We start from the raw sequence: 24,685 nt of genomic DNA on the forward strand, positions 1-24,685 counted from the left end.
ACCAAAGTGACCTTTGAACTGAGGGGCTTGTTTAAGATAATCTCAGTAAAATGGCTCTGTGATCCACACAGTCGTTTCCTCACTGGGTTACTAAGGCCAAATTGTCACTAAGTCCACATTGTAGCAGCACCCACTACAATATTAAGGGTTTTGCAAATAGAGGGAAGTGTAATTATTCCCCTGTTGTTCAAGCAAATCTAGTTCTTTCATCACACATACAAGAAAAAAATGCAATAGGCAAGAGCCCTGTAATTAAATTCACCATATTTCAAAAATCAAAAGCCAGAGATATTTCTGGTTATTTCATTAAAGGTCATGAAATAGTCACATAAAAGACACCATGCTCACTTCCCAGATGCCAGCTTCTTGCTCTGAAACTACCAAATCTACTTCTTAAACTGGAGAATTCTCAGGAGGTCTGAGTGTTTCAATGTAGCTTATGGCAAAAAGCTTCACTTCCATTCCCTTTGGGCAGAACAACCACCCTAATACTTGTCTACTCTCATTTGATTTTTCCTCTCACTCAATACACTGTTCATCACACTGAACATTTGTTCCACTGGCCTGTTTGCTCCTGGTAAAAAAGGAGTAAGTTCTATTTTACATACCCCAAAATTTTGAACAAACACTTTGTATTCCTTAAAGAAGCATTTTAACAAAGAACAGAAAAATCAAGCGATTTCAGAGATCTGGAGTCTCCTGTGATGTACGGAATATTGTTACTTTGGAACCAAAGGTAATGAAGTATGTTCATCAGGTACAATCTATTCCTCTCTTCAAAACACTATTAAATTCCACACTTTCAAAGAAGGCATGTAACTGCAATGGTTCCTCATGTAGAGCATGTCACAAGGAGGGATCAGAGGCCAAGTTAAGTGCTTCCTAATCCCTCTAGATGGCAATGCATTCAGATCAGGAACTCACGTTCTGCAGAACTGAAGAGGATTTCCTTTGGTTGCAGAATATTCTCAGAGCTTTGATGAAGAGTGCATTGGTATGCTTCTCTTCCATGTTTACAACCCAAGATGAATACCCACTTTCTTTTTCCAAGACCATAGTGAATACATACAGCATCACTCAATGGAATACTTCCCAATGGCACACCGTTGTAAAGCCATAAAACTTGCCTACGGTACACTTGCGGAAGTTGAACTGATTTTTCTGGTTCAATTGGTGTCAACTTAAAAATGGTATTTTTATCTTATCCCTGGTATGCATGAAACAGGCAGATCCAAACAGATCTCCCTAAGCCATTTTCACATTAAGGTACCATGGCTATAAGGCAGAAGTCCACTTGCTACTACTGTCATAAGCTCATAAGCTTAAGAACAGTTTTTGTTGTGTTAGCCTGACAATAATTCAAAACATGGATAATTACTCACGTGCCCAGATCTACCGCTAGTGATGGGCAAGAACTCTTTATGCTTCCACTAGGACTCCCCTCCCTTAGCCTCATCCTTGCAGAATATCTAGCAAGCATCCACATCTGGAATGACTGCAGAGTACACTGGGATTGAGGGACAAAGAGATTCACTTCATGCAAAAGACAACTGTTAAAGTGATCTTTTTACTCTGAATGATAGGCACTGAGGCCATGAACAACTCCAGTTATGTCAGGAGAAATGTAAACTCCCTGACACAGAAAAAGCATAAATTACTATGGAAAAATGTGAAGCAACTGCCTGCTGCTGTGAATCACTGTCTTGCTTCAAGCCACCTAATGGAACCTGGAGAAAGGGGAAATGTTAGGTGAATTAACTTCCTATATTGCATCTCCTACCCAGAAAAGCTACAAAAGCCAACTGAATACTTGTATCACCATATTAGCAGACCAAGATCTATATACTTCCTAAGCAACTTCAACCTTCAGTACATCATTTCTGTGTTCTCACTGGAATCCATGAGACACTCTGTAAACATTTCTACCATTTAAAGAGCACTAGCGTTTATGGAGTCAAACATCCAGGTCTTGTACAAAATCTGGTCTTTTTTAAGTCCACAGCCTGAATGTTATGGTTCCCAGTCTCTGAGTCAGCCTGGGAGAAAAAGAGCATGACAATTTTAAGTGCATAGCTCTGCCACGGGAGGAGGCAGCCTTTTTCCAGTGTCAAGTGGTTCCTTCACTTACCATCATCTCATTTTGAGTGAGCCATTACAGAGCATAGCCGAAGCTAAACAGGCAACTTAGAGCACAGATAGCAAGGACAAGCTAATTCTTAGTGTGTCCTGTTTGATGCAGCAAAGCCCACCTTTAGTGAGTCTGTCAAACCAACAGGAAGGGAGAAGAGCTTTCCTAGGCTTGCGCACTCCTGAAGGACTTAAGTCATACATACACCTTTCTGTGGTTTAAGTAACTCTGGTCAGATGCAACAAAGACCTGCCAGGTCACCTCAAGCTCCCTGTATCTGTGCAGTTCCTGAATCCTGAAGGTATAATTTTACAACTTCAACATTTCTATGTATTACCCCCCCGCTTGGAGGTGTTTTAAGTATTAAAAGATGACAACAAAACTTGTATTTGCACTGCATGGTGTCTTACACAAAAATACATGTCCCTTCTGGTATTGTAGGGGTGGAGCAAATTGTTGCCTTAATCACAATCCTTCCCTGTATCAAGTGAAACAGTTTCAGCAAGTCATAATTAATTTAACAGTCTATGCAACTTTTATGCAGAGACATATATCGCCAATATAAATGCAGAAAGTTAGCACTCATGCCAAAAAAAAAACCCTATTCTTACAATTTAGCCAAATCAAGATCATTTCTTGCCAAGCAGCTGAAATGGAAATGCACCAGTGCAGATACACTTCCCTGCCAAGTTTTCACACCCCTTTCCGTAGAATCACAGAATTGTTTAGGCTGGAAAAGACCTTTAAGATCATTGAGTCCAAACACTTTATGCATGGAGATCCCACAGCTGTTAAGAAAAAGACCAACTTTTTAAATTAAATCAGCAAAAGCAAGTTCTTATTCTTTATAACCTTCATTTTAAGAAACAGCAACAATGTGCTCCCTTTGGATATAACAACCCACAAACACCTGGACATGGACCAAAATACAGAAAAGTTGTGCTTAAAAAGGTGAAAATGTTCCTAAGTGCTGAACATGAAAGGGCTCCGTATGGCTTAAGGAGCTCTTAACTGCAAAGGCTGACTCATATTGTCATTGCAGTAACTTTTTTCCTTCCTACATCAACTATTCTGTACGCCATACAGATGCAGGCAGTGTTTACTTCAACACTGCATTTCAAGCATCATCCAGATACGATGAGGACCCTTCCCCTGTGCCTTCTGGAAGGCATTAGATCCCCCTGCTTCCTCCTTGCAGGTGCATCAACATGAAAAAAAAACACTCAAGCCCTGAGGACTTTGTGGTCCAATGTAGTCAGCGCATTTGTATGGCAGCACAATTCTTTGCCCTGCAAGAAAGCCTATCCCACGCATAGACAGCTGGAAGTAACTCTGACCCCTGTGACACAATTCAAAGCCTCCTCTGTTTGGCTTTTTGATTCCTGATTGACACATTCACTGCCAGGCGGAGATAAATGCTGTTGGGAGGACAATGTTGATCCGCTCCAACTATTCTTGGGAAGGACTTTTTCAGAATAATAAACAAAAAACATTGGTGTGCTTAAATGTTTGAATAGAACTGGAGATAGACAGAGAGGGGACTGGAGTGCCTTACAGAGGCTGGCAAGTCAATTGAAGAGTTAATTGTCTGGGTGTACAATGAGTTTATTCTGACCGAAAACAAAGAGCTCCCTCTTCCTGGGCTTGGTCCTTCAAAAGCAAATGTGTCAAAAGGGGTCTGGAGCAGCACTCTGTATTAATAGCAATGCTCTCGTCTCTGGGATTTGGCGGTTTAAAACTGTTGAATCCCAAGCTTCAGATAGGCTGTCTCTAAAATCCAAAGTCCTCATTTACTGCTTATATTCTCAAGGTACTTCTACAGCAATTAGCCAAAACAAACCTACCCTCTAACTTTTCATTCCTCGTAGCTTTCAAACAGCTCCTTTTCAAAAATAAAGGCACAGCAAGATATTACCCTTCAGACACAATGCTGTAGACACCTTCCCCAAAATGAGATCCAGTTTTATATTATTTCAATTATGTATCATTTGAAAAGAGGCAGTTTAAACAAAACAAGTGGCCCTGAATGTCTCATACTTGGGAAGATACAGAAGCCCAGTCCACATCTGGGCCTGCATTTCAGAGCGCAAACTATAATAGGTCAAACCCACACAATGTCCAAACACACCCCCTGCCTCTGGGAAAGTTCAGATCCAGATTCAGATTTGAACTTTGCAGGTTGAACCAAGCCCTATGGTAATTACCGCTTAAATACCTGACTCACTTCTGTAAGTTATGCAAACTGTTCTGTGGGAGGAAAAAAAAAAGAAGAGAAAAAAAAAAAAAAGAAAAAAAAAGTCTTCCTAGTACTGCAGTATGGAAGAAAACGCATCTGAAAATTAAACCATTATGATTTACCACCTCGATGGCAAAACTCTTACAGATTTTGGTGCTAATGCAGAGACATAGATGTTATTCTAGGGACAAGTAGAAGCTCGAAGGTTCAGAGAATTAAGCTAAGCTGGTTGTGAACTGTCCAGTGACGAAAAATTTGCTTGAGTACTTGTTAAAAGTTGTTGCTTTCACCCACTCATAGAAATCTAGCATTTCAAGTATTTTTCCTCAGGTATACAGGCATGTTTCCAAACAGAAGACAAAGTGAGAACCTTAAAATAATTAAAGCACTCGCCTAATTCAAACTTGAGACTCACCCTTTGCTCTCCCCTTTCTTAAGCTAAGTTCCCAACTATAGTGCTATCAACTAATTTGGGAGGGCAGCAGGGAGCCACAAGTTTATGAGAACTCTCTTTTGTTCTAGCAAGTAATAAATGAGAGGTTCAAAACCTTGAAACCTGCGAAATAACATTTCTTGGTTTTCAGCCAGTTTCTCTCTAAATTGTGAACAGTAAACTGCACTCTTAACCAATTTTGCAGGCTTGGAGTTTTGGACAAGAAACAGCAGTATCTCCCAAGTAGCCCGGATACAGCAGTAATTCCAAACAGGGAACCTGCACACAGTTCTGCTGTTTTGAACTCAACTAGACTTTTCAGTTCATTTTTGGGCTGAAGTCCAACACAAAGATCATCTTTTTTTATCAAAGCAATTTTTCCATAAGAGATGGGCACAGAAGCAGATGATTTGATTTCAGTTTGGTTAATAGAGCATCTCTATTGCAAGGAAGATGTTGGATGGAGAAGACCCGTAACTACGCATAGGTTTGCCTTATGCAGTTTTACAGTTTTCAGGCTCCACAGTTAAATTCCTAACCAAAAGGCAAGACGGGTCTCTTCAAAGATGTGGAAGTAATAGGAAAATAAATGCCCAAGGCCAGATTTGAACTTTATTTGCTAAAAAGGAGAAGCAGGTAGTAAAGGTCAGGTTAGTTTGAGATCATCTGCAGTTTAAAGTTGCACAAAAAGCTTTATTTTCATCAAAGTGGAATCACTCTCAAGCTGAGGGCATTGTCATGTCCGCTCCCCATCCCCCCCCACCCCATCTTCAGAGGCTTGTTATTCCCACCTTCCCCAAACAATCCCCACCGCAGTTTCATTCGTGAAGCCAGACAGAAATCACACGGTGCTGTATGACTTAGAAATACATGCTGTTGTCATCAGTCCTGACCTAACTTTAGTTATGTCCCTACCCCAAAGAGAATGGCAACTAGCTTGACAATGGTTTTATTCGTCTTAAGTCAAAACCTTCAATTCACTCCCAGAGTGGCTCAAATTGCCAGGAGAAGAAAGACAGAAAGACAGACAGACAGAAAGACAGACAGAAAGACAGACAGACAGACAGACAGACAGACAGACAGACAGACAGACAGACAGACAGACAGACAGACAGACAGACAGACAGACAGACAGACAGACAGACAGACAGACAGACAGACAGACAGACAGACAGACAGACAGACAGACAGACAGACAGACAGACAGACAGACAGACAGACAGACAGACAGACAGACAGACAGACAGACAGACAGACAGACAGACAGACAGACAGACAGACAGACAGACAGACAGACAGACAGACAGACAGACAGACAGACAGACAGACAGACAGACAGACAGACAGACAGACAGACAGACAGACAGACAGACAGACAGACAGACAGACAGACAGACAGACAGACAGACAGACAGACAGACAGACAGACAGACAGACAGACAGACAGACAGACAGACAGACAGACAGACAGACAGACAGACAGACAGACAGACAGAAAGAAAGAAAGAAAGAAAAAGGGAAAAAGCTTATAAGAACCTGCTTATCATCCTTTAAAAGACTCTTGAGGGAGCTTCTAAGATGGCAAGTCACACATTTTTGTTAATCTACCATTTCCACTATACCAGGTTTGACCATTTCTCCCTTTGAACAGAGTTTCTCCCCCCCCCCATAGATAAAGTGTCATCATTCTTCGGAATAAGGTAGTATTACTCTAGTATTGCTGCATCCTTTCTATCCTGCTGCTGTTCTTGCCACCCTGCTGAGATAATAATCAAAAAGTCATTTCTGTATAAACTATGCAATACTTTTATCTAGAAAAATGAGCGTATTCCAGATTCCACAGTGTCAGAGTCCATCCTCCTTTGTATCGTTCAGATAGCAGCAGGGACAACACTAAAATCCCTCTTTGGCCTGAAGTCCATTGGCCCCACTGTACAGCTTGCCTAGAAACACTACACAAACGCCATACATTTACACATAAACCTGTTTATTTCACAGCAGATAATTTCAGAACACAGTATTTTACAGCACACAAGCTGTGAGCCCATCCTCACCAGCCACACAAACATGGTTAAAAAACCAAAACACTCATTGAACTACTTGTTGAAGAATGAGAAGTGAAGCAAAGCTCAGAGCCCCAGCTCAGTTTCCAGGCTCTGCTTTGGTCATCTGGTAGTTTTCAGGCAGGATCACCACCTGCATATTGTAGCAGACTAATGTTTCACAGCTTCTAGCAATGTTCTGCACAGTTAAAGATGAGAACCTGTGACCACCACTGAGCATGGCTATTTTCCTTATGTATTAGCAGTAATTTCAGTGGCATAAAAAAACTCAGCTACAACGATACACTGGAAGGCTATTGGAATACCTTCAAACCTAAAAAACTCATATAGGTTGCAGAAGGAGGCTCCCTATAGAAGTAGAGAATATTTTTCATTCAGCTGCATGCGTAGTTGTCCTTCAAAAGTCAAATATCCCCCTACTGATACAGACACGCATACTCAATTTGAAACAGAGGGTAGCTAAAGGAACCAAGGGGTTCTGGATGGGACTTTTGGGATTGGACATAACACATAGCATCAAAAACTACCTGTTACCAAAAATTGTGACTACTTGATGCTTGCTGAAAAATCATGACATATTTCCTAGTGGACAATGGCAGCTGGCTGTGGGCATGGCACTCAGTTTCAACACGGAGCCTCCAAGGCTCATTTTGACCAGCAGATACCTTCACAGGTCAACTGGTGTAGAAAAGCCGTGCTGTGGTAAATGCAAGCCAGCAACTATATGGCTGTAAATCCAGCACTTCCCTTTTGCTCTAGAGGAAAGAATCAAGGTAATGAAAAGTAGAGGAAGAATAGGAATAACCTTATTCTTCAGGGAGATAAGCAATTGAAAGGAAATAAAACAGCTGTAATAAACAGTGAATAAAGAAGAATTAGGCCCTGCATCTGTGTAACAAAAGTTGTATCTAAAGTGCATATCAATATTGGTTACAATGAAATTATTTGGAAAAGGTCATGCAAATCCACAGAAGGGATGTTAGGCCATCTTGTCCCAAGAAGAAGCAGAGCCCATAGTAAAAAAGGGAGAAAAGGGAGGCAAGTCAGAAGAGGCAGTGTGGTACGTGGCTGCTCCAGACAACGCTTCCCCTGTGAAGCTTAGTGCCAGGGGAGAGGACAGGCAGAACACAGGAAAACACAGCAGCAATATTATAAGGGCTGGGTAAATCACAGTCCCCCTTCAGCAAGAGTTGGGGTTCACATTATTAGGAATGTTTGTTGGGGGTTTTTTTCCAGAGCAGAAACAAACTTCAAAGTGTCAGTGTTACTTAGACTCTGGAGTGATGAGATCAAGGAATCGGCAATAGCCAGCACTGAGAAAGCTTAAAAATAGATCGAAGGAGAAGTGGAGGAAGAGAGCCTTATTTTTTTTATAGCTTCCTACTTGGTGGAAACATACATTTTTATCTTACCCTGTAAGCACTAGAAGTATGATAGATACTGCAGGATTTTAAACCACAGTATCTTAATTTTGAACCATCTTCCATTTGGCTCACTGCCTTGAGTGACATTTGAAATAAAACAGGGAGCAAAAAAGTTTCCGCAAAAGAAATATTTCACTTAAGACACCATATCTCATAGCAAGATTTTGGCACCTGACATCATCCCAGACTTGGAGAGAAGTTTGCAGGAAGTTCTATAGCATTGTCAACAGCTGCCTGATCACTGCTGGCAAAAGCAACAACCACCGTAGGACTGTTTAGTTTAGCCTCTCTCATTTGATTCTACCTACAATATCACGTCATCTTCTTCCAGAAGCCTCTGCTTTGATGTGAAGTATTCCCTGTTTCCCCCTCAACACACATACACCATCCTTGACTACCTCTCCCAAAAGGCTGCTCAGAGTCCACAATCAACTCCACCTTGTTGCTTCTAGGCTGTGTAAAAGGCCAGATACTTGCAGCTGTAGAAAGGGGAGCACATCTGAAAAATCCCACAAGGTTATTTGATTCTGATATTAGACTGCTTTGCTGAACAAGGAAAAAAATTAGCAATTGTTATGTTATGCAAGCTTCATATGAGTAATGATCAGATCCCTAGCTTTGGGAATGTTTTAGAAGCTACCTGAAATATATGGTGGCCTGGGGCAAGGGGCATGAAGGGTGTGATTGGAATTTCACCATCTCTCTTCCCTGTCTCCGCAACATCACACACTTTCCCTTTCACTCCTCTCCTTCCAGCTCTGGTCTCTTCAAGGTAAAGACTCTATAAACTCCCCCACATCTTCAAGGAGTATGGCCTGTAAGTGGGGGGTGGAGACGGCAGCAAATTTCCCAGATCAATGGCCATTTGAAATTCAGACATATGGCTGAAGCCCTACAGCTGCATGTGTTAATTACCACACGTGTCCCCTGTAAAGCAGTCTGTTAAACACAAAAAGAAAACAGAAGAGAAAAAAGCCATTCCAAGGGATTAAGTAAATAGTCTAAATTTTTGACCCTGCTCCCCCAGACACATGGCCATGTATAAGAACACAAGCTCCCTTCCTTTCTTACGACACCTGCATGCTGAGGAAGCATAAGACCCCTTCCACCCCAAGCCACGTGCATTGAACCTACCTCAAAGTGTACTTTCCCCTTCCAGCTCCCCCCTCCTCCTGCCCAGCCTCTTCTCTCACCAGCCCCTCTCCCTTTCTCCTTTAGAGGACTAATTCCTGGCTGACAACCAGACTAGTCCTGGGCTTACAATACGCCTTTTCATTTCCTCACAGGCAAAGAGAATGGATACCTCGCTGCTACGTCTGTAGTGCATGTGTGCAAATGAGGGAAAGGGGAAAAAAAACCTGTATTTTTTTCACTGCTTGTTTCTGTAGGTTCCACCACCACACCACCCACCCCCCCCAAATCAGAGTAGAGGTTCAGGGCTTTAGTGAGTGAGCACAACTCTGCTCTCTAACTATATTGCCCCAGCTAGTTCACCCCAGGATCTGGATTTAGTCTAAAGGATTTTTTTGTATTTGATTATGAAATTGAAGAATAGTTTTCCTACATGAAGGAATAGGCAGGGTAACAGAGTAGCGCTGGAAGGACCTCCAAAGGATCTAATGTGCTTCAGAAAGAAATCTGTATGTATAAAACAAAGCACGTCTCAAAATTATATACAATGTACTAGTGACACCACATTCTCAAAATAAAAGTATTTTTATTTTAAAAGGAGGAAGGTCATTCCTCAAAGATGCCTTATAGACTGCCAGACATCTACAGATTGACTGTTCAAAACGAGCCCAAGACAATTGATCTTAAGAACTATCATCATTTAAAGGCATATTTGTGAGCAGCTGAATAGTCAAGATGAAACTTGTCAAGTCCTTACACTTGCAAACTGCTTTGCTGCAGCACTAAAAGTCTCATCAGAATCTGAGCACAGCGACATCTAATAAAAGACAGACATAGCGCACAGTAATTCAGTCTGTCAGGAAAACTTCTCCAGTCCCTAGCATTCATCAAAGCATTCTGCAATACATGTCCCTTGCTGTCAACATAAAACAAAAACCCAGATGACTGTATGGAGGGAAGCCATTATTCCAGATAGATCTGTTCTAAAGTAGCTTTGATTCCCATAGGTGTGGTCTCAGGAACTCAAACAAACATCGTGGTTGCCTCTTCAGCTTCCCCCCTACCTTACTTACCAGCACACATGCTCTGTATGCGTTCAAGCTTTGCCATCACAATTTTACAGTTTCTCTCTTACAGAGAAATCCTGGCAGAGCTCACAGAGCAAAGGACTTGAAAGGAAAGTACTTCCAATCCCTCAGCTGAACCCCTGCACCCAGGACAAAGTATGTTTCCTGGTGCATTATGCTGATTTGAAAGAAAATGACACAAAAACATTAAGATGCCTAGATTCTTCTGCAGGATGCAAATAAACAAAATAGGGTCATGTTAGGCTGCTACAAGAAAACAACTTCTAGCTTCACTTAACTGCAAACCCAGCAATTTCTCCAATTCATCCTCGGGTTTATTTTTAAGAAACAGCTACAGAAGACAGGAAGTCTACTAGGACTATTAATTTCAAAGTTATAATGATGCTGTTTTTAAAGATCTAAAGAAATACATAGTGTAATAGTGTAACGTCTTGGCATGCTGATCTAGACACTGAAAGAGCATGGGAAGAATTTTAACAACTCTTTAAAAAAGAAAAGGTGTTGAGGCCACATAGCTACAAAGTATTTAAATGACAAAAACAACCTACAGACCCCCAGAACAATTCCATTTCTCTGCACGCTGTAATTGGTCAGACACCAGAAATCTGTGTATAGCACATAAACAGTTAATAATACCTTAACAGATGTGGCTTAATCAATTGTTAGCCTGCTTATTAGATTTACTCACCAGGCTGCTCAATACTATGACTTAATCATTTAAAAACCTTTACAGCTGTCCTTAAGTCATTACAGACATGAGTAGTCTGTAGATTGCTATAATAACACTTGTAAACTACAATTTTATTAAGTCATATTATATAGACTAACCTACCGATTAGAACTGTTGCTTTATAGATGAAAGCAGAATTCTTGCATTATATCAAACAAAATATACCTTAAAACAGAATTTGCCTTCTGCTGAAACTTGCCAATGAAACTTTCTTCAGTCTCAAATTTGATACATATGTTCTGAGGCCCACAAAAAAAACGTCTTAATGAAAACTAAACAATTTCAGACAAGTCAGTGATGAGGGGACCCAAAAGGATTGGTCTTAATTGTACTGTTTATGTAGCAAATTTGGGGTTGAATTTTTCTTCTAGACCTTAATATTTCTAAAATCTGTTTGATTTATGACTATCTCTAAGTGTTTCTTACAATACTGCACTACTCTGGAAAGTGACTCGGTATACGCAGTTTTGTAAAATTACATTCCTCTGTTCTCACAAAAAATGATCACAAGTCCTGACTAAAAGCTGGGTTCTCTCTGTCTTACAAAATCTGTAAATAATGGCAAACTACAATCCGCCATACCTGTGAAAATCACTTTCTTCCTACAGTTACATTTAACTGGAATTTAATAAACAATTTTGTAGATTATGTACAGTATAGGATTAGCAATAGGAACCAGAGTTCTGAATATCTATAATCAGTAGGTTCTCCAGTTTGAAGTAATGATATTTTTATAGTACAGAAGCAAACTTCAATTCCACCACTAAGTTTGCTTGGAAATATAAATATGAGCTAACCAAAATCCTACGTGCTACAAATCCCATCAACAGCATTTTTTTTAATTCACAGACCACTCAGGCTTTTGCAGGACAGTGGTTTTGTTGCATTAATCTCTCCCAGTTACTTCTCAGTCACCTGAGGTTTTATCCCCGTTTCATGAAAAGCAGCACACAATCATGTTTCTCCCAGAGATGATTTCCTGCCCCCTGTTAAATTTTATCAGGACAGACTGCGAAGCTGTCACCATCAGCATGTGGTGGGACAACGAAGCTTTTGCACACCCAGAGGACTTGGAGCACAGCAAATCTGCTGCTTTCAGGAAGCAGACTTATTATATATGCATAGCACAGTCTGACTTTCCACATAGCAACACTATACACACAGCTCTGTCCAGAAGCATCAAAGAGTATGTGCACACTTCTGGGTAAAATATACACATGTACACGAAAAGACCTGACAGACAGTTGTCAGCGCTAGTCTAGGAATACTACGTGACAAAGTTAAACAGTTCAGAAAGTAATTTTTGCATGGAAATACTCCCTCATCCAGACTTATAAACTAGTATATTACTTATTTTAAAATAAGTACATAACAGATGCAGAAGAATTTTTTGGGTAGCACTGTGGGCTTAGTACCTCCTAACGTTCTGCAAGAAATTCATCATAAAATGATGCTCACCAGCTAGAACCATCACTTGAAGACATACTGCCCCAGTAAATTTATATTTCTTACACCTTACTGACAAAGGCCAAACAATATTTCTCTATCTTTCCTGTACCCTCCACAAGCTGCTAAGAATATGACAGAGCTTTTTCTCAGTATTTATAAGGCTGGAGAGGCAGGAAAAACTGGGCACTTGAGGCTTGGTTTGTGTAACAGTACAGCTCTGTTTCAGATTTGATCAGTATCCGGTTAACTCCAGAAAGAACTAGAGAAGACAAAAACCAAAGTCCCAGTCTCAGGTTTTGGTCACACTTCAACTTGATGATTTTGTCAAGATATTATCTGTATTCTGAGACATAGGCTAATGTACTAACACCTGTGGAGGCAGCATGCTCCCCTCCCTGCAAGCTGACAGCAGGTGAATTAGTGCCAGCTGCACCTGACTTCTTACCACCAGCAGACAAAGCTTCCAGGTCTCCATGTACAAACGGTTCCATTTATCTATATCAGCACAAGCCATCCTCCACTTGGGTTTGCCCGAGGAGAACATTCATCCTTTACTGCTTAGTGTAATTACTGACTCAGACTAATGGCTCATTACTGATTCAAATTGCTTAGTCTACTGGCTGCATTAACATTTTCTAGAGGTAAGACCCATGGAAACAGCAGAAAGAGCACCACAGAATGGGCCAAGTTGCCCATGATTGCAGCAGAGAACTTCCCTGCAACGAAGCCTGCCTTTAAGCCTGTTTCTCACAGTTAAACCCACAAAAAGGAACCCAATTCTAGATGTTTAATTGACAGGAATTTTAAATTGTTCATCTTGGGTTCCTCAAATTACTTCAGTGTTTTCTTGTAGGCTACAAACTCATTGGGCAAACTTTTCGCAACACCATACAAGAGTCATGTCTACATGTAACATAGTAAGTGTAAAACAAACTCAGCCCAGGCTTTGCCTTCTGTGGGGCCATCAAAACTTTCATTTCAGCAACATTACTGTACCCGCCCCAGGTTCAGCGAATTGCAGATGTTATTGCCACCTTTTGCAATAGGGGAAAAAGGCAAGTCAAAGCAGGTCTTGAACTTTACGCAGTGCAAGAGACTTTATAAAAGAAAAAGTTCATACCACTCAAGACTCTTCATGACTGACACTGACAGTTTATCCAGCCCATATTTACCCCATATACTTGCATCATTATTTAATCCCAGATTATAGAGCCAAGCTTCCTTTCCCATTTCCTTTATTCAGATGATTTAAAAATTGTATCAACAACACACACAACGCCCAGAATAGTTAACCACCACTAACAAACCACTATTCCCAGATATTTTTTTTCCCTCTTCACTCTCCCAATCTCTCCACTTCTAATTCACTCAGTTTCTAGTTTTAAGAAGGAAGACCAAGTGACTTTATGGAGATAAGCAGTGACACGGCTGCTTTTTACATTCCTCTGTCTCCCAGTGAGCCCACTTTTTAAAACCTGCTTGGTGACTGTGAAAGACACTACTCATAGCTGCAATATGCCAAATCTGTAGCTTTGAGCTCCTAAGCCCCAGCATTCCTCAGATAAAGAAAATAAGGTTTTGTTTTGTTTCATGTTTGCTTGTTTTGTTTCAAATGTGTGGCGCAATTTCCCTTTGGCTAGGAAGGAACATTCTGCATTCTTTAGGCAGGGAAGAAATCCAGTCATGTTGGCTCCAAGGATGCCTTTCACTGCTTCTTAAAACATTAACAGCCTCACAGTATGAGAGAGGGGGGAGATCCAGCTCTCTAGGGGACAGTATGAATCTTCCAAGTCTCTCTGGCCTTTCAAATGAAGCAGCAACTGCAGTAAATTAGGGCAAGAAGCTCCTTACAAGAAAGGATAGTACAAGGAACATGTCAGAATAAGGAACAGACAGCAACAGAGATTGGCAGGTTCTGGATATCCTAATCCCAACCAAGAGTAACTGCATACTCTAACAAAGGTCCTGGAAACTTGCTCTTCACTTACAGGATGAATTTGGCATAGAAAGGACAGTGGTAAATGTCTGAGCTGCAAAGTCCACACACTGAGTATGTCCTGGACAGCCTGGGTTTCCATTCCACCTCAGATGAACACGCCTCCATCTCGCTGGGCCTTCCAGCAACAGAGCACTTCTCAGACACAGAACAAATCATTATAGCTATTTCAAAATTCTACATTTAGTGCCAATTTAATTTGATTTAAATTACCTTACAGGGCAAATCATATGAGTAACTGGCATTGCATCATACAGCAATAGCAGCAATGTAAACATGGGCAACCAGAGCACGGGATTCAAAAATAAAAAGGATTTCTTGCCAGCACTCTTGCCTGTTCTCTGCATAAAGCTCCACAGAACCACTTACGGAGCTACATGCCAAGCCATGTGACCATAAAGCCATTACATTTTCTTTTCCACAGTAGTGACAGAACCTGTGAGTGGAATCACGTTACCTCACATCTTCTGGTGACTCCATCGTACCTATTGACCCCCAGAAATTAGGGCTAAACAGGATGGAAACATTTGGAGGAGAGTTATTACCAATAACCAGTCTTCTTCTCTTACCAGCATTAATTCATCTCTTCTAAAGGAGAGCTAACGTGCTAATAAAGCCTTCATTTATTACCCAAAAGCTTAAGCCTACCCATCTGCACTGTTTCTAAGGCAGAGCAGCCTCCATCCAAAAAACTATTTTGCCCTGAAGACTTTAAACTTTGTGTGATGCTGGTGCCTTTTATTAGCTCCATATTTTACATTCCTGTATGAATGGGAGAAAAGAAATCACTTTTGAGAGTCTTAGTTTTTCCTTTTCTTCCCGAAAGTGCCTATTCCATGCCAGATAATACTCTTTCACTCAGAGACCCTAATTCAGGGATGGAAAGAGGACTCTGCTTTGCAGTGGGAAAAAGCCAAAAGCTCCCAAGTCAGGTGACAGCTGCCCAGAGTGATGTCAGAAGTTTCAAAGCTGTGCCTCTATAACAGAAAGGTCAACACTGACTCAGTTCCTGCTGGACCCCTCCTCATCCTGCCCTTTTTGTCTTCTTGCAAAGGGCAATCTTTGCAAAAAGTCTGAACACTCAGCTAGAATGGATGGTTACATGCACACTGGCTAGCCACCAGTCTTCAGAGAAGCCAGACCTCCAACAGCCACCTTCCTGCAAGGCAGCCAGGCTGTTCTTGGTTCCAACTTGCTTACAAGAGCTGATACTGGAGTTCTGAATCAGGGTAACTTAAGTCAAGAAAAAACACTGGTAAGAAAGACAAATTCATTTTTAGATTAGGCATTCATCACTAGCCAAACCACCAAATTTTAAACCAAATTATTTCAGCTTCTAAAAACCCTCTTGATTTTGAAAGACGACTTTAACAATTGCTCACAAGTATCTTTCTAACATGATGGACAAAGGTCGAAGTGGCTTGTGCAGGGGCTTCCAACAGATATGAACACATTCAGAATTGGAGGGGACAGCAAGCTGACATGATTGTTCAAAGCATGCTGGCCCAAAGGGAAACATTTCCCTTTTCTTGACAGGTACTCCATAGATGTTTCTGCAGCCATGTGACCAAGTGTACGCTGTTCTTGAAACAGGCAGCCTCCAAGGAGAATCAATTTATATTACAAGTTTTAGATTAATTCATCCCATTTACAGTTCCCTTTTTTGCATGTTCCAACCTTAGAGTTAATAAAGGGAGTGAAGTGGGAAAAACAAGTTCAGATGTTTACCCCTTTTGCTCCTGTTTCTTATGAAATCCAGTGTCAGCTGTTTCCAATTCTAGAACAAACCAGGACTAGTCAGGTAGGAAGCCTACATACAACCCCCACTCACAAATAATGCAGATTTCAAGAGCAACTGGAGTTGCTTGCACTTCAGGCTAGACTAGCGATGACTGCATTAAGAGAAAGATAACAATGCATACAGATGCCGATTACACATTAACACAATTACAGGTTTACAGAGACATAACCTTGTCTAAAATAAGAAGTAGGCTTCAGCATTCAGTTTTAACTAAGCAGTTTTCTTTGCATCGTTGTTTTCCTAAGCTACTGTACACAAGCGATAGGCTGGAGAGCAGATATACTCAAAATGCATCACTGCTTGGAACGCAGCAATCTCTAATTCCTGTTAAGTGTTTTCAGGACTGAATTGGCAGTCCCAGCATGGAAGATGATCTTCAAATTAAATGTTGGTGTCAAGGTAGGCATTTTCCTGTATTTTGAAGTGTCAGGAATAATTGGTTTAGAGAGCAGTAAAAATCCTGCATCAGATTATCAAAACAGGAATTTCTCCTAGGAAACAGCCTTCATCCTCACCGGCAGGAATTGAGGATGCATTCAGTGCTGTAGTAAGGAGTCAAACTCAAAAGTTGACTCCGGAGGTGGGGGTAGAGGGGAGCATGACTGAAAATCAGGGTGTGGAGAAGGTCTGAAGACAAATTTGACTACTCCTCGATGTATACTTCAGCGGTCACCCCTCCCAAGACTATTTCAATGAATGCAAATCAGAGGACACAGGTAAGGAATACACACAGGAGAAGAACAACAACACATCTAGTGCCTTGCTCAGGAAAGACAAGGACCAAAGAAAGGAGTGTAAAGGAGGACATACACCAAATGCACAAAACAGTGAGGTTTCCAAGCATGGCTAGGGTTTAATCCAGCACTGCTCCAGCTGGCCAGAGGGTTTTATGCTCTGTTAAAAATACCACCTTTCAACGCATATAAAGTCACAACCACGACATTGGCACTCCTGACATCCAGTGTACTAGTCATATTGACAGCCTTCCTAATCTCTAGGGATTTTACTGAGAAACACTCAGTAGTTAACTTCAAGGTGAACAAGCAGAGGTTATTCTGTGCCAGCCGCCCCTCTGGGAAGCTCTGCTTTCACATATGACATCTTAGCTGATAAGCACAGAGCACACCATTTTGTACTCCACAGGGTGGTACATGAACAGACTGTCATCTTATTCCTCCTGCTGCAGGGGGAGGTCCAAAGGTACATAAGCCTCCTGCACACCAAGCTGGTTAAGAACCCAGGTTTGAGTTATCTCAAGGGACTTGGCTGGGCAGCTGCTATTACAAAAGACGTTGCTGAAGCACAGGACTCCACTCACCTTTCCTTCCCGAATTACCCTGGCTTGATGGCTTATCAGTTACAGAACCTAAAGGGGAGGAAAAATAAATTAAAAAAAAAAAAAAAAAGACATCTATTTAGATGCTGCATGATCACACAGAACACATAACATCACATTAATACAGCCATATCTCAACCCACAAAGTGTCTGTTTCACTTCCCAACAGCTCAGTTTAGGATTCAGAGGGGCTGTGGCTTCAACCAGCATAAGGAAGTTTTATGTGTTAAGATGTTAAATCAGGATGAGGGTAGACAAGAAATCTTTAGTAGCTGGATCTAGCAATTTGAAAGAGCTCAGTAGAGCAGTGTGCTAGTAAGAAACCTGGAATAAATCCAAGGGCAAAAAGGAAAGATCAGTAAGAGTCACTTTTGTTTGCAAATGTCAGGAAGAACAAATCAAAAACAGGTGGGAATGCAAGGGCAGTATTTTAAAGGAAAGGGATTAAGTGGGACAACTTGCAGAAAATGTATTTCAACCAACCCCTGAACATCCCCAGCTGTTTGAAAAGGGACACTGACAAGATCCAGCATGTACTTGAATAGAACACATCCTGGGTTTTTTAATATAACTTAGATCTTAACATAATATATATGATTCTACACTTTCTGCAGTTCACTTTAGAGCATCATCACACAGTTTTCCACTGAAACTTGAACTGATAATAAAAGGGTTTTTTAACAAGTCCATTACTAAGGTGCATATTAAAAAAAAAAAAATCTATGACAAGACACCTTTTTTTTCCAGAAAAGCTTTATTCACAAGAAACTGATTCTTCTGTGCACCATTACTGAACAGATCCAGTGATTACTGATCCTTCCAGGAAACATGGATCAAAAGTCAGCTCCAAAGGAGGCAGCTCCAACAGGCTCAAGAGTCTTGTGAAGAAAACCCTAAACAAACTCTATCGTCCAGACACTTTCACTCACAGATCAGTTCATCACAGATCTACTACTGAATTACAAGTAAGAAGCACATACTCAATATTAGTCATCATAGGCCTAACATCTGTGTGTCCTACAATGCACCATGACTTTACTTTCCTGGTAACATGATTTTATGAACAGCTCAAGACTAAACAAACACATCAGCAAAACTCTAAACCAAGCCCTACCAAAATCATATACTGGGAACTGTGGAAGAAAGCCATATTCTAAGATTTAAGCCAAATTACCATAGCATTTCATCTTACACTAAAAAAGGGTATTAGTCTCATTTTCTTTACATGTACCTGTGAAACACCAAGCATTCCCTCAAGCTACACTGACTCACTGCTTCTCAGAAAGTTCTCCCACTCAACTCAAACCCTCATGCAAGTTATTACTACAAAAACCTTACAGCCAAGAGTACGCTGAATAAGGTGAGAAGGATTAAAAAAGCCCAAAGGTTTGACTGCTGTCACGCTCCCACCTAAAGAGCAAACACTGCTAGGTGTGAAGGAAGAAATACATTAAACAGCCACGGGGTGCAGGTTGCAGAGCATGAAGCCAGAGACAGCAGCAGTGCCTATATAGTATCACTGAGCACATCAGAAACAGAAACAAACTCCTATGCTTGCTGTCTTTTCTTACTTATTATTTGGGGGGGGGGGGGGGGAGGGGCGGCATGGTGGGTAGCATGGGAGGCAGCACAATTCATATGTTTCCCCTGAATTCTCCCGAACAGCACGGAACAGCTTCCCACTCTTCCCTGGGCTTAGCGTGCTGCTGCCAGAGCAGCTCTGTTCACCGCCGCTGACCAGGCTCAACTGTTCACAGGTGATCAGGGCCGTACGAAAGTCTAGAGCCCACCCTCATCTCATTTGAGCCATGAGCTGCCATATTGAATGGTGGGGACAAAAAACAAACAGCATCACTCTGTTTTAAGTACAGAAAAGTATGGGTTTGGGCCCAGTAAACCACCAGGCGACAGAGCAGCATCAGGCTGAGTGCACAGAAGCACATCACTTAATAAATGCATGAGTAACAGCCTGGCTCTGGGCCTCCTTGTGAGCTGTGGTGCAAGCCCAGTGCTGTCCAGCCCCTTGAAATAAACACGGGGATCCTAGAACTGAACACCACGATCAGAAGACCCAAATTCCTTATAACAGCAGGACTCCAGATTTGGAGGCAAGCAGTCAACAACTACCAGCTTCTCACAGAACCACCATATCAAACTTTTAACTGAAGTCACTCTGAAGGCAAAATGACTCCATGGCCCACTAAATACAGCCCAAGAACCACTTCTTTAAAATACCATGGAAAAAAAGTTGTCCCATCTGTTACAAGTTTCTCTGGCTTTGGTGTACACAGCAACATTATGACTCTTGCCTTGGCTACCACAGCTGTTACTCAGCTGTTTTTTCTCCGTGAGCCTTGCAGGGAATGCCTGTACCCTAACTGCAGGATGGGCATGCCACAGTCCAAGCTCCCTTGCAGCTTCCAAAATGCCAGCAAGAACACAGGGAGACAGAAGCACAACTACAGTTGTTAAGTCAGGTAAATGGGCCAAGTCACCTGAAAAGATTAAGCACTCTCAACAGGACACATTCTTCCCAGCCCTCTTGGGTTATTAAATTAGTATTTGTTAAAGCCACTCCCACAGTACCTGAACATACAGGAGTTTTGTTCTGTACAGAAGAGCCGCTAATAGGCTTGCCATCAGGTGTCACACACCAGCAGTATCCAGTGTAGGTATGGCACTGCACCTGTTTAATAAAACAAAGAGCAGGCATTTCATTTCTCACTATCACCCACCACTTTTATTATAATCCAGCATCTTAGTGGAAGTTCCAGTCCAGGTGCATCACAAACACATGCTTCAGAGCGAGGATGTCACACAGAGGAGTGTCTGATACCATTATCTTTTCTTTCTCACCTCACCTCCCTCCCCAAATAAAGGTTATTTCTCCTACTCCAACTCCTTTAGCTGCAATTCAGGAGGCAAAAGAATTACTAGTCGTCAGCTGAGAACGCTTTAGTTTGGGGAAGCAACAGTTAAGTGTCAGCTCGTTCCACCCTCTGCTAAATCCCATTTACTATTTACCACTAAATAGCTGTCCCACTTCATCCCAGCTGGGATGTGAAAATGCCACCCTGGCCCAATTCCACAGCCACTGCTTGAAAACAGCATCTGTGGGCATTTCAAGAGCATTTTGTTCACTAAAACAGGCTGGAAAAAATGCAACACTGACTTGTTATGTTAACAAACCTTCTCCAGATAGATTTAAGCTCTCTCCTGTTACTATGTCAACCTAGGCAGTAGGAGCGAGATCCAACATGCTTGCTCTTCATATATTGACAAGGTCTTAAGAACATTTGATGGAGACTCTAATGAGCCAAAAGGTACACAGCGTAAGATTCATCTTGTTTAACTTTAAAGCTCTACTTCTGACCTGGACTTCTAGAGGTGCCCAATTCCTTCACCATGGAAGGATACCAGAATGAACTAGTTCAGATGAAGACCTCTAAAGGCAGAACAGAAAAATCTCAACCTAGCAAACTGGTCTTGGTAACATCTATGCAGACATTAGTTCAGTGGCACTATAGTTTCATCCAGCTTAACAGATCTGGTTACTCAGCTTCACAGAGTGGTCAGTATTTGGATGGAATTTGGGATGCCTTTGACTTCCCTTGAGAAAAAAAGTGAACGATCCCCCACTGTGGAATGGTACAGAAATGCATACGTTACTATATGCTAGAGATGGGTCCTTCAAATTTCTGAAAAACAAGCCACGAAATGAGATTACTTCAGAACCTGTCTTTTACTTCTAGATTGAATTCTGCTCATTCTCTCTTTTTCCAAAGAAGTTCACTGGAGCCAATTTCCCATTCCGGTCCTCTCCACACAGAAGAATGATGGGATGTTTGCACCATTCCCTTCATTAGGGATCCTTCAGACCTAAACCAGCCATTCTCCCTTGCTGACAGCTGGCTTCGATTCCCTAAGGTAGCAGAGTTTGTTCAGAGACTTAACGACAGTCTTTTTAAAAGGCTTTGAGTACCACATAAAACATGATCTAAGAGCAATTATAACGCGGTACCACGTGTTTATCTTTGGTTTCACTAAAGTGCAAATCAATCATTTTGCCTTGAGCAAATTCACTTTTAGCAGCCAAAATCAACAATACTCTCATGTACTCATGTTACTAAAGTCACTGTTGCTGCTATCTGCACATTTCCATCTTTATTCTCTCAATATATCACAAAATTAATTGCAAATTACTCAAAACCACTGTGAATATAATTAGCAATAATAAAATTGCAAGTATTTCTTATTGCTCAATATAATCAATTGCACATTCAAAATGAGTGTGATGGAACTGCTTGGGTTTCTGTGTTTAGCATTTATCCTTGCTGATCACACACACATTATTGCATTCCCAACAGTACAAGAAACTGTCTTTACATCTAAACATTAATTATAAAAATCCTACCCAGAGATAGAGACAAATTGCAGGATAGGGTCTTGAATTCATAGGGCAAAACCATTCCATGTTACATTAGAGAAAAAATCCAGCATACCCAACATTTAAGAAAATGCAAGTACTAGTGACTTGATATTCCTTCAGCCAAGCCTTCAGAAAATAACAAAGTACAAGGCAGAGGAGTCCAAAAAACACAGTGACATAAATTTAGGATAGATGCATTAACTAGGAGCACGTTATGCAACTCATCTCAGTTGAGACCTACCAATTACATACACTCATTTATGCAAGCCAAGCACTTTAAAAGCAAAGTAATTTTGTAAATAACTAAGCTAAGGAATGCTGGTCTTCCTTAGACTGGTAGGCCATGACCCTTTCTTACCCCTGCAAAAAAAAATAAAGTCTCAGATTGACAGCACTTTCACAACACCCGCATGTTCTGCAGCACCAAAGGGCTTTCCTACTATGCATAACAGCAGCAATCAAATCTCAGCCCTTATCCTAAAGGCCAGACAACTACCCAAGAAGAATGGACACTTCAGAAGCCTCAAAAACAACTGCAGTTGGCATTCCTGGACATCTTTGCGTTGAGAGATGCTACCTTTCATCATTTTATGTGACCAGGTCTCAGCATATTTAGGTGTCATAGCAACAGTGGTCTACAGCCTAGAGTTCGCAGCTTGCCAGGCTGAGAAAAAAAACCCCAGTATACTTTTCATCACTTACACAGCACTGGTACGACATTGAAAAAAAAAAATGTAGAAGCAATAGCTGATCCAGTACTATTCCTACACTCCGCATGTAAACACAAACTCTGTAAAGTTTGTGTTCTGTCAACTATTCTAGAGCACCTGTAGTAAAGAATCTTGAAAATCATGGGGTTTACTTTAAATTTTTCCTATGAGTTTCCAATTACCTCAGGTTTGAGTTTTTGTTGCTTAATTTCATTTAAATCTTCTACCCAAAATTCAACCTCATTCTAATCCTACTCCCACAGTAGCAAGATTTTTAAATACTGTTATAATCAGAAGAGTAACTGTAAAAGTGACACTCGTTTACTGTACAGACCTAATCTTCAGTTACTGAGTTAATTTGGGCTCCACCAAAATACATGTTAGAAAAAGTGTGTTTGCCTTTTTTTGGCGCTCAGTCTTCTAAAGCTAAGCATTGTGTCAGAGAAAATACATTACCAATTTTATATACAAAAAACCTTGATTGCTAACCAATCTGCAGACACATAATGCTCAGCACTGGTGAGGCCACACCTCAAATACTGTGTCAGTTTTGGGCCCCTCGCTACAAGAAAGACATTAAGGTGCTGGAGCATCTTCAAAGAAGAGCAGCAAAGCTGCTGAAGGGTCTAGAGAGCAAGTCCTGTGAGGAGCAGCTGAGGGTTGGTTAGCCTGGAGAAAAGGAGTCTCAGGGGAGACCTTATCAGTCTCTACAACTACCTGCAGGGAGGTTGGAGTGAGGTGAGTGTTGGTCTCCTCTGTCAAGTAACAAGCAATAGGATGAGAGGAAACGGCCTCAAGTTGCACCAAGGGAGGTTTAGATTGGATATTAGGAAAAAATGTCTTCACTGGGTTGTCCAGCATTGGAACAGGCTGCCCAGGGGAGTGGTTGAGTCACCGTTCCTGGAGGTATTTAAAAGACGTGTAGATGCAGTGCTTAGGGACATGGTTTAGTGGTGAACTTGACAGTGCTAGATTAACAATTGGACTCTGTTATTTTAAAAGGTTTTTTCTCAGTCTAAATAATTGTATGATTACTGCTTGAAAGACACATGACAGAGTCTGACATATCAAATATACACCTACCCAACAGCAGAACATTTTAAGTTACATAATAGGAAACCAGAGAAATAAAACCTGCAAATCGCTTGAGGTCTTCCAACAGATTCCCCAGTAACATCTACACTTTAAAAAAAAAAAAAATCCAACTGCTGCAAGCACCCAAATCCCTGATTGTGCAGGAGGACACCATTCCTATTTTTCATAAGTGAGAGATATGCCATCTCAACCGTGTCTCAACTGATGAATGAAAAGCATGAGGGACAAACCCAAAAACAAATGCTCTGCCACCACTGCCCAAATAAAGACTGTAGCAGTAGCTCCTCTGTTCCCCCCTGCCATTGTGATGCATGAAATCAAACAGTAGCTAACATACTAGCCACTGGCCACATGAATGGCCACCTGCTCTCAATCAAGTCCATTATGAAATGAAGTATGAAAACATTATAGTCACTGGCAGATGACTCTGCATCTTAATTTCTTGAGGGAGAAAGGAGCTGCTGTATGGGTTTCTTCATTATCTTACTGGCAATGCCAGAATCAGATTCCCAAGTAGACCAAACCTTCTCGCAACAAGCGAGCAGTATCATCCCTTTACAGCCATTTGACAAAGGAGGATCAAGTGGCTGTTTCAAAAAGATAAACTGGAAATGGGAAAGAACAAGGACAAAGCAG

General features: G+C 41.3%; 1 protein-coding gene across 5 annotated transcripts in view; it reads right to left on the reverse strand.

Annotated features, from left to right (window-relative positions):
• SMOC1 (SPARC related modular calcium binding 1) overlaps positions 1-24,685 on the reverse strand; it is a 134,841-nt gene that overhangs the window by 51,803 nt on the left and 58,353 nt on the right. For all 5 annotated transcript variants that reach the window (XM_037395273.1, XM_037395276.1, XM_037395272.1 and 2 more), the window contains exons 4-5: positions 20,402-20,501; positions 17,798-17,845 (exon numbers count right to left, since the gene is read on the reverse strand). In XM_037395273.1, coding sequence (XP_037251170.1) covers positions 17,798-17,845; positions 20,402-20,501 — 148 coding nt within the window. The remainder of the gene's footprint in view (positions 1-17,797; positions 17,846-20,401; positions 20,502-24,685) is intronic.

The sequence above is a fragment of the Falco rusticolus genome, chromosome 7 (assembly GCF_015220075.1).
Source record: "Falco rusticolus isolate bFalRus1 chromosome 7, bFalRus1.pri, whole genome shotgun sequence".
Lineage (NCBI taxonomy): Eukaryota > Metazoa > Chordata > Aves > Falconiformes > Falconidae > Falco > Falco rusticolus.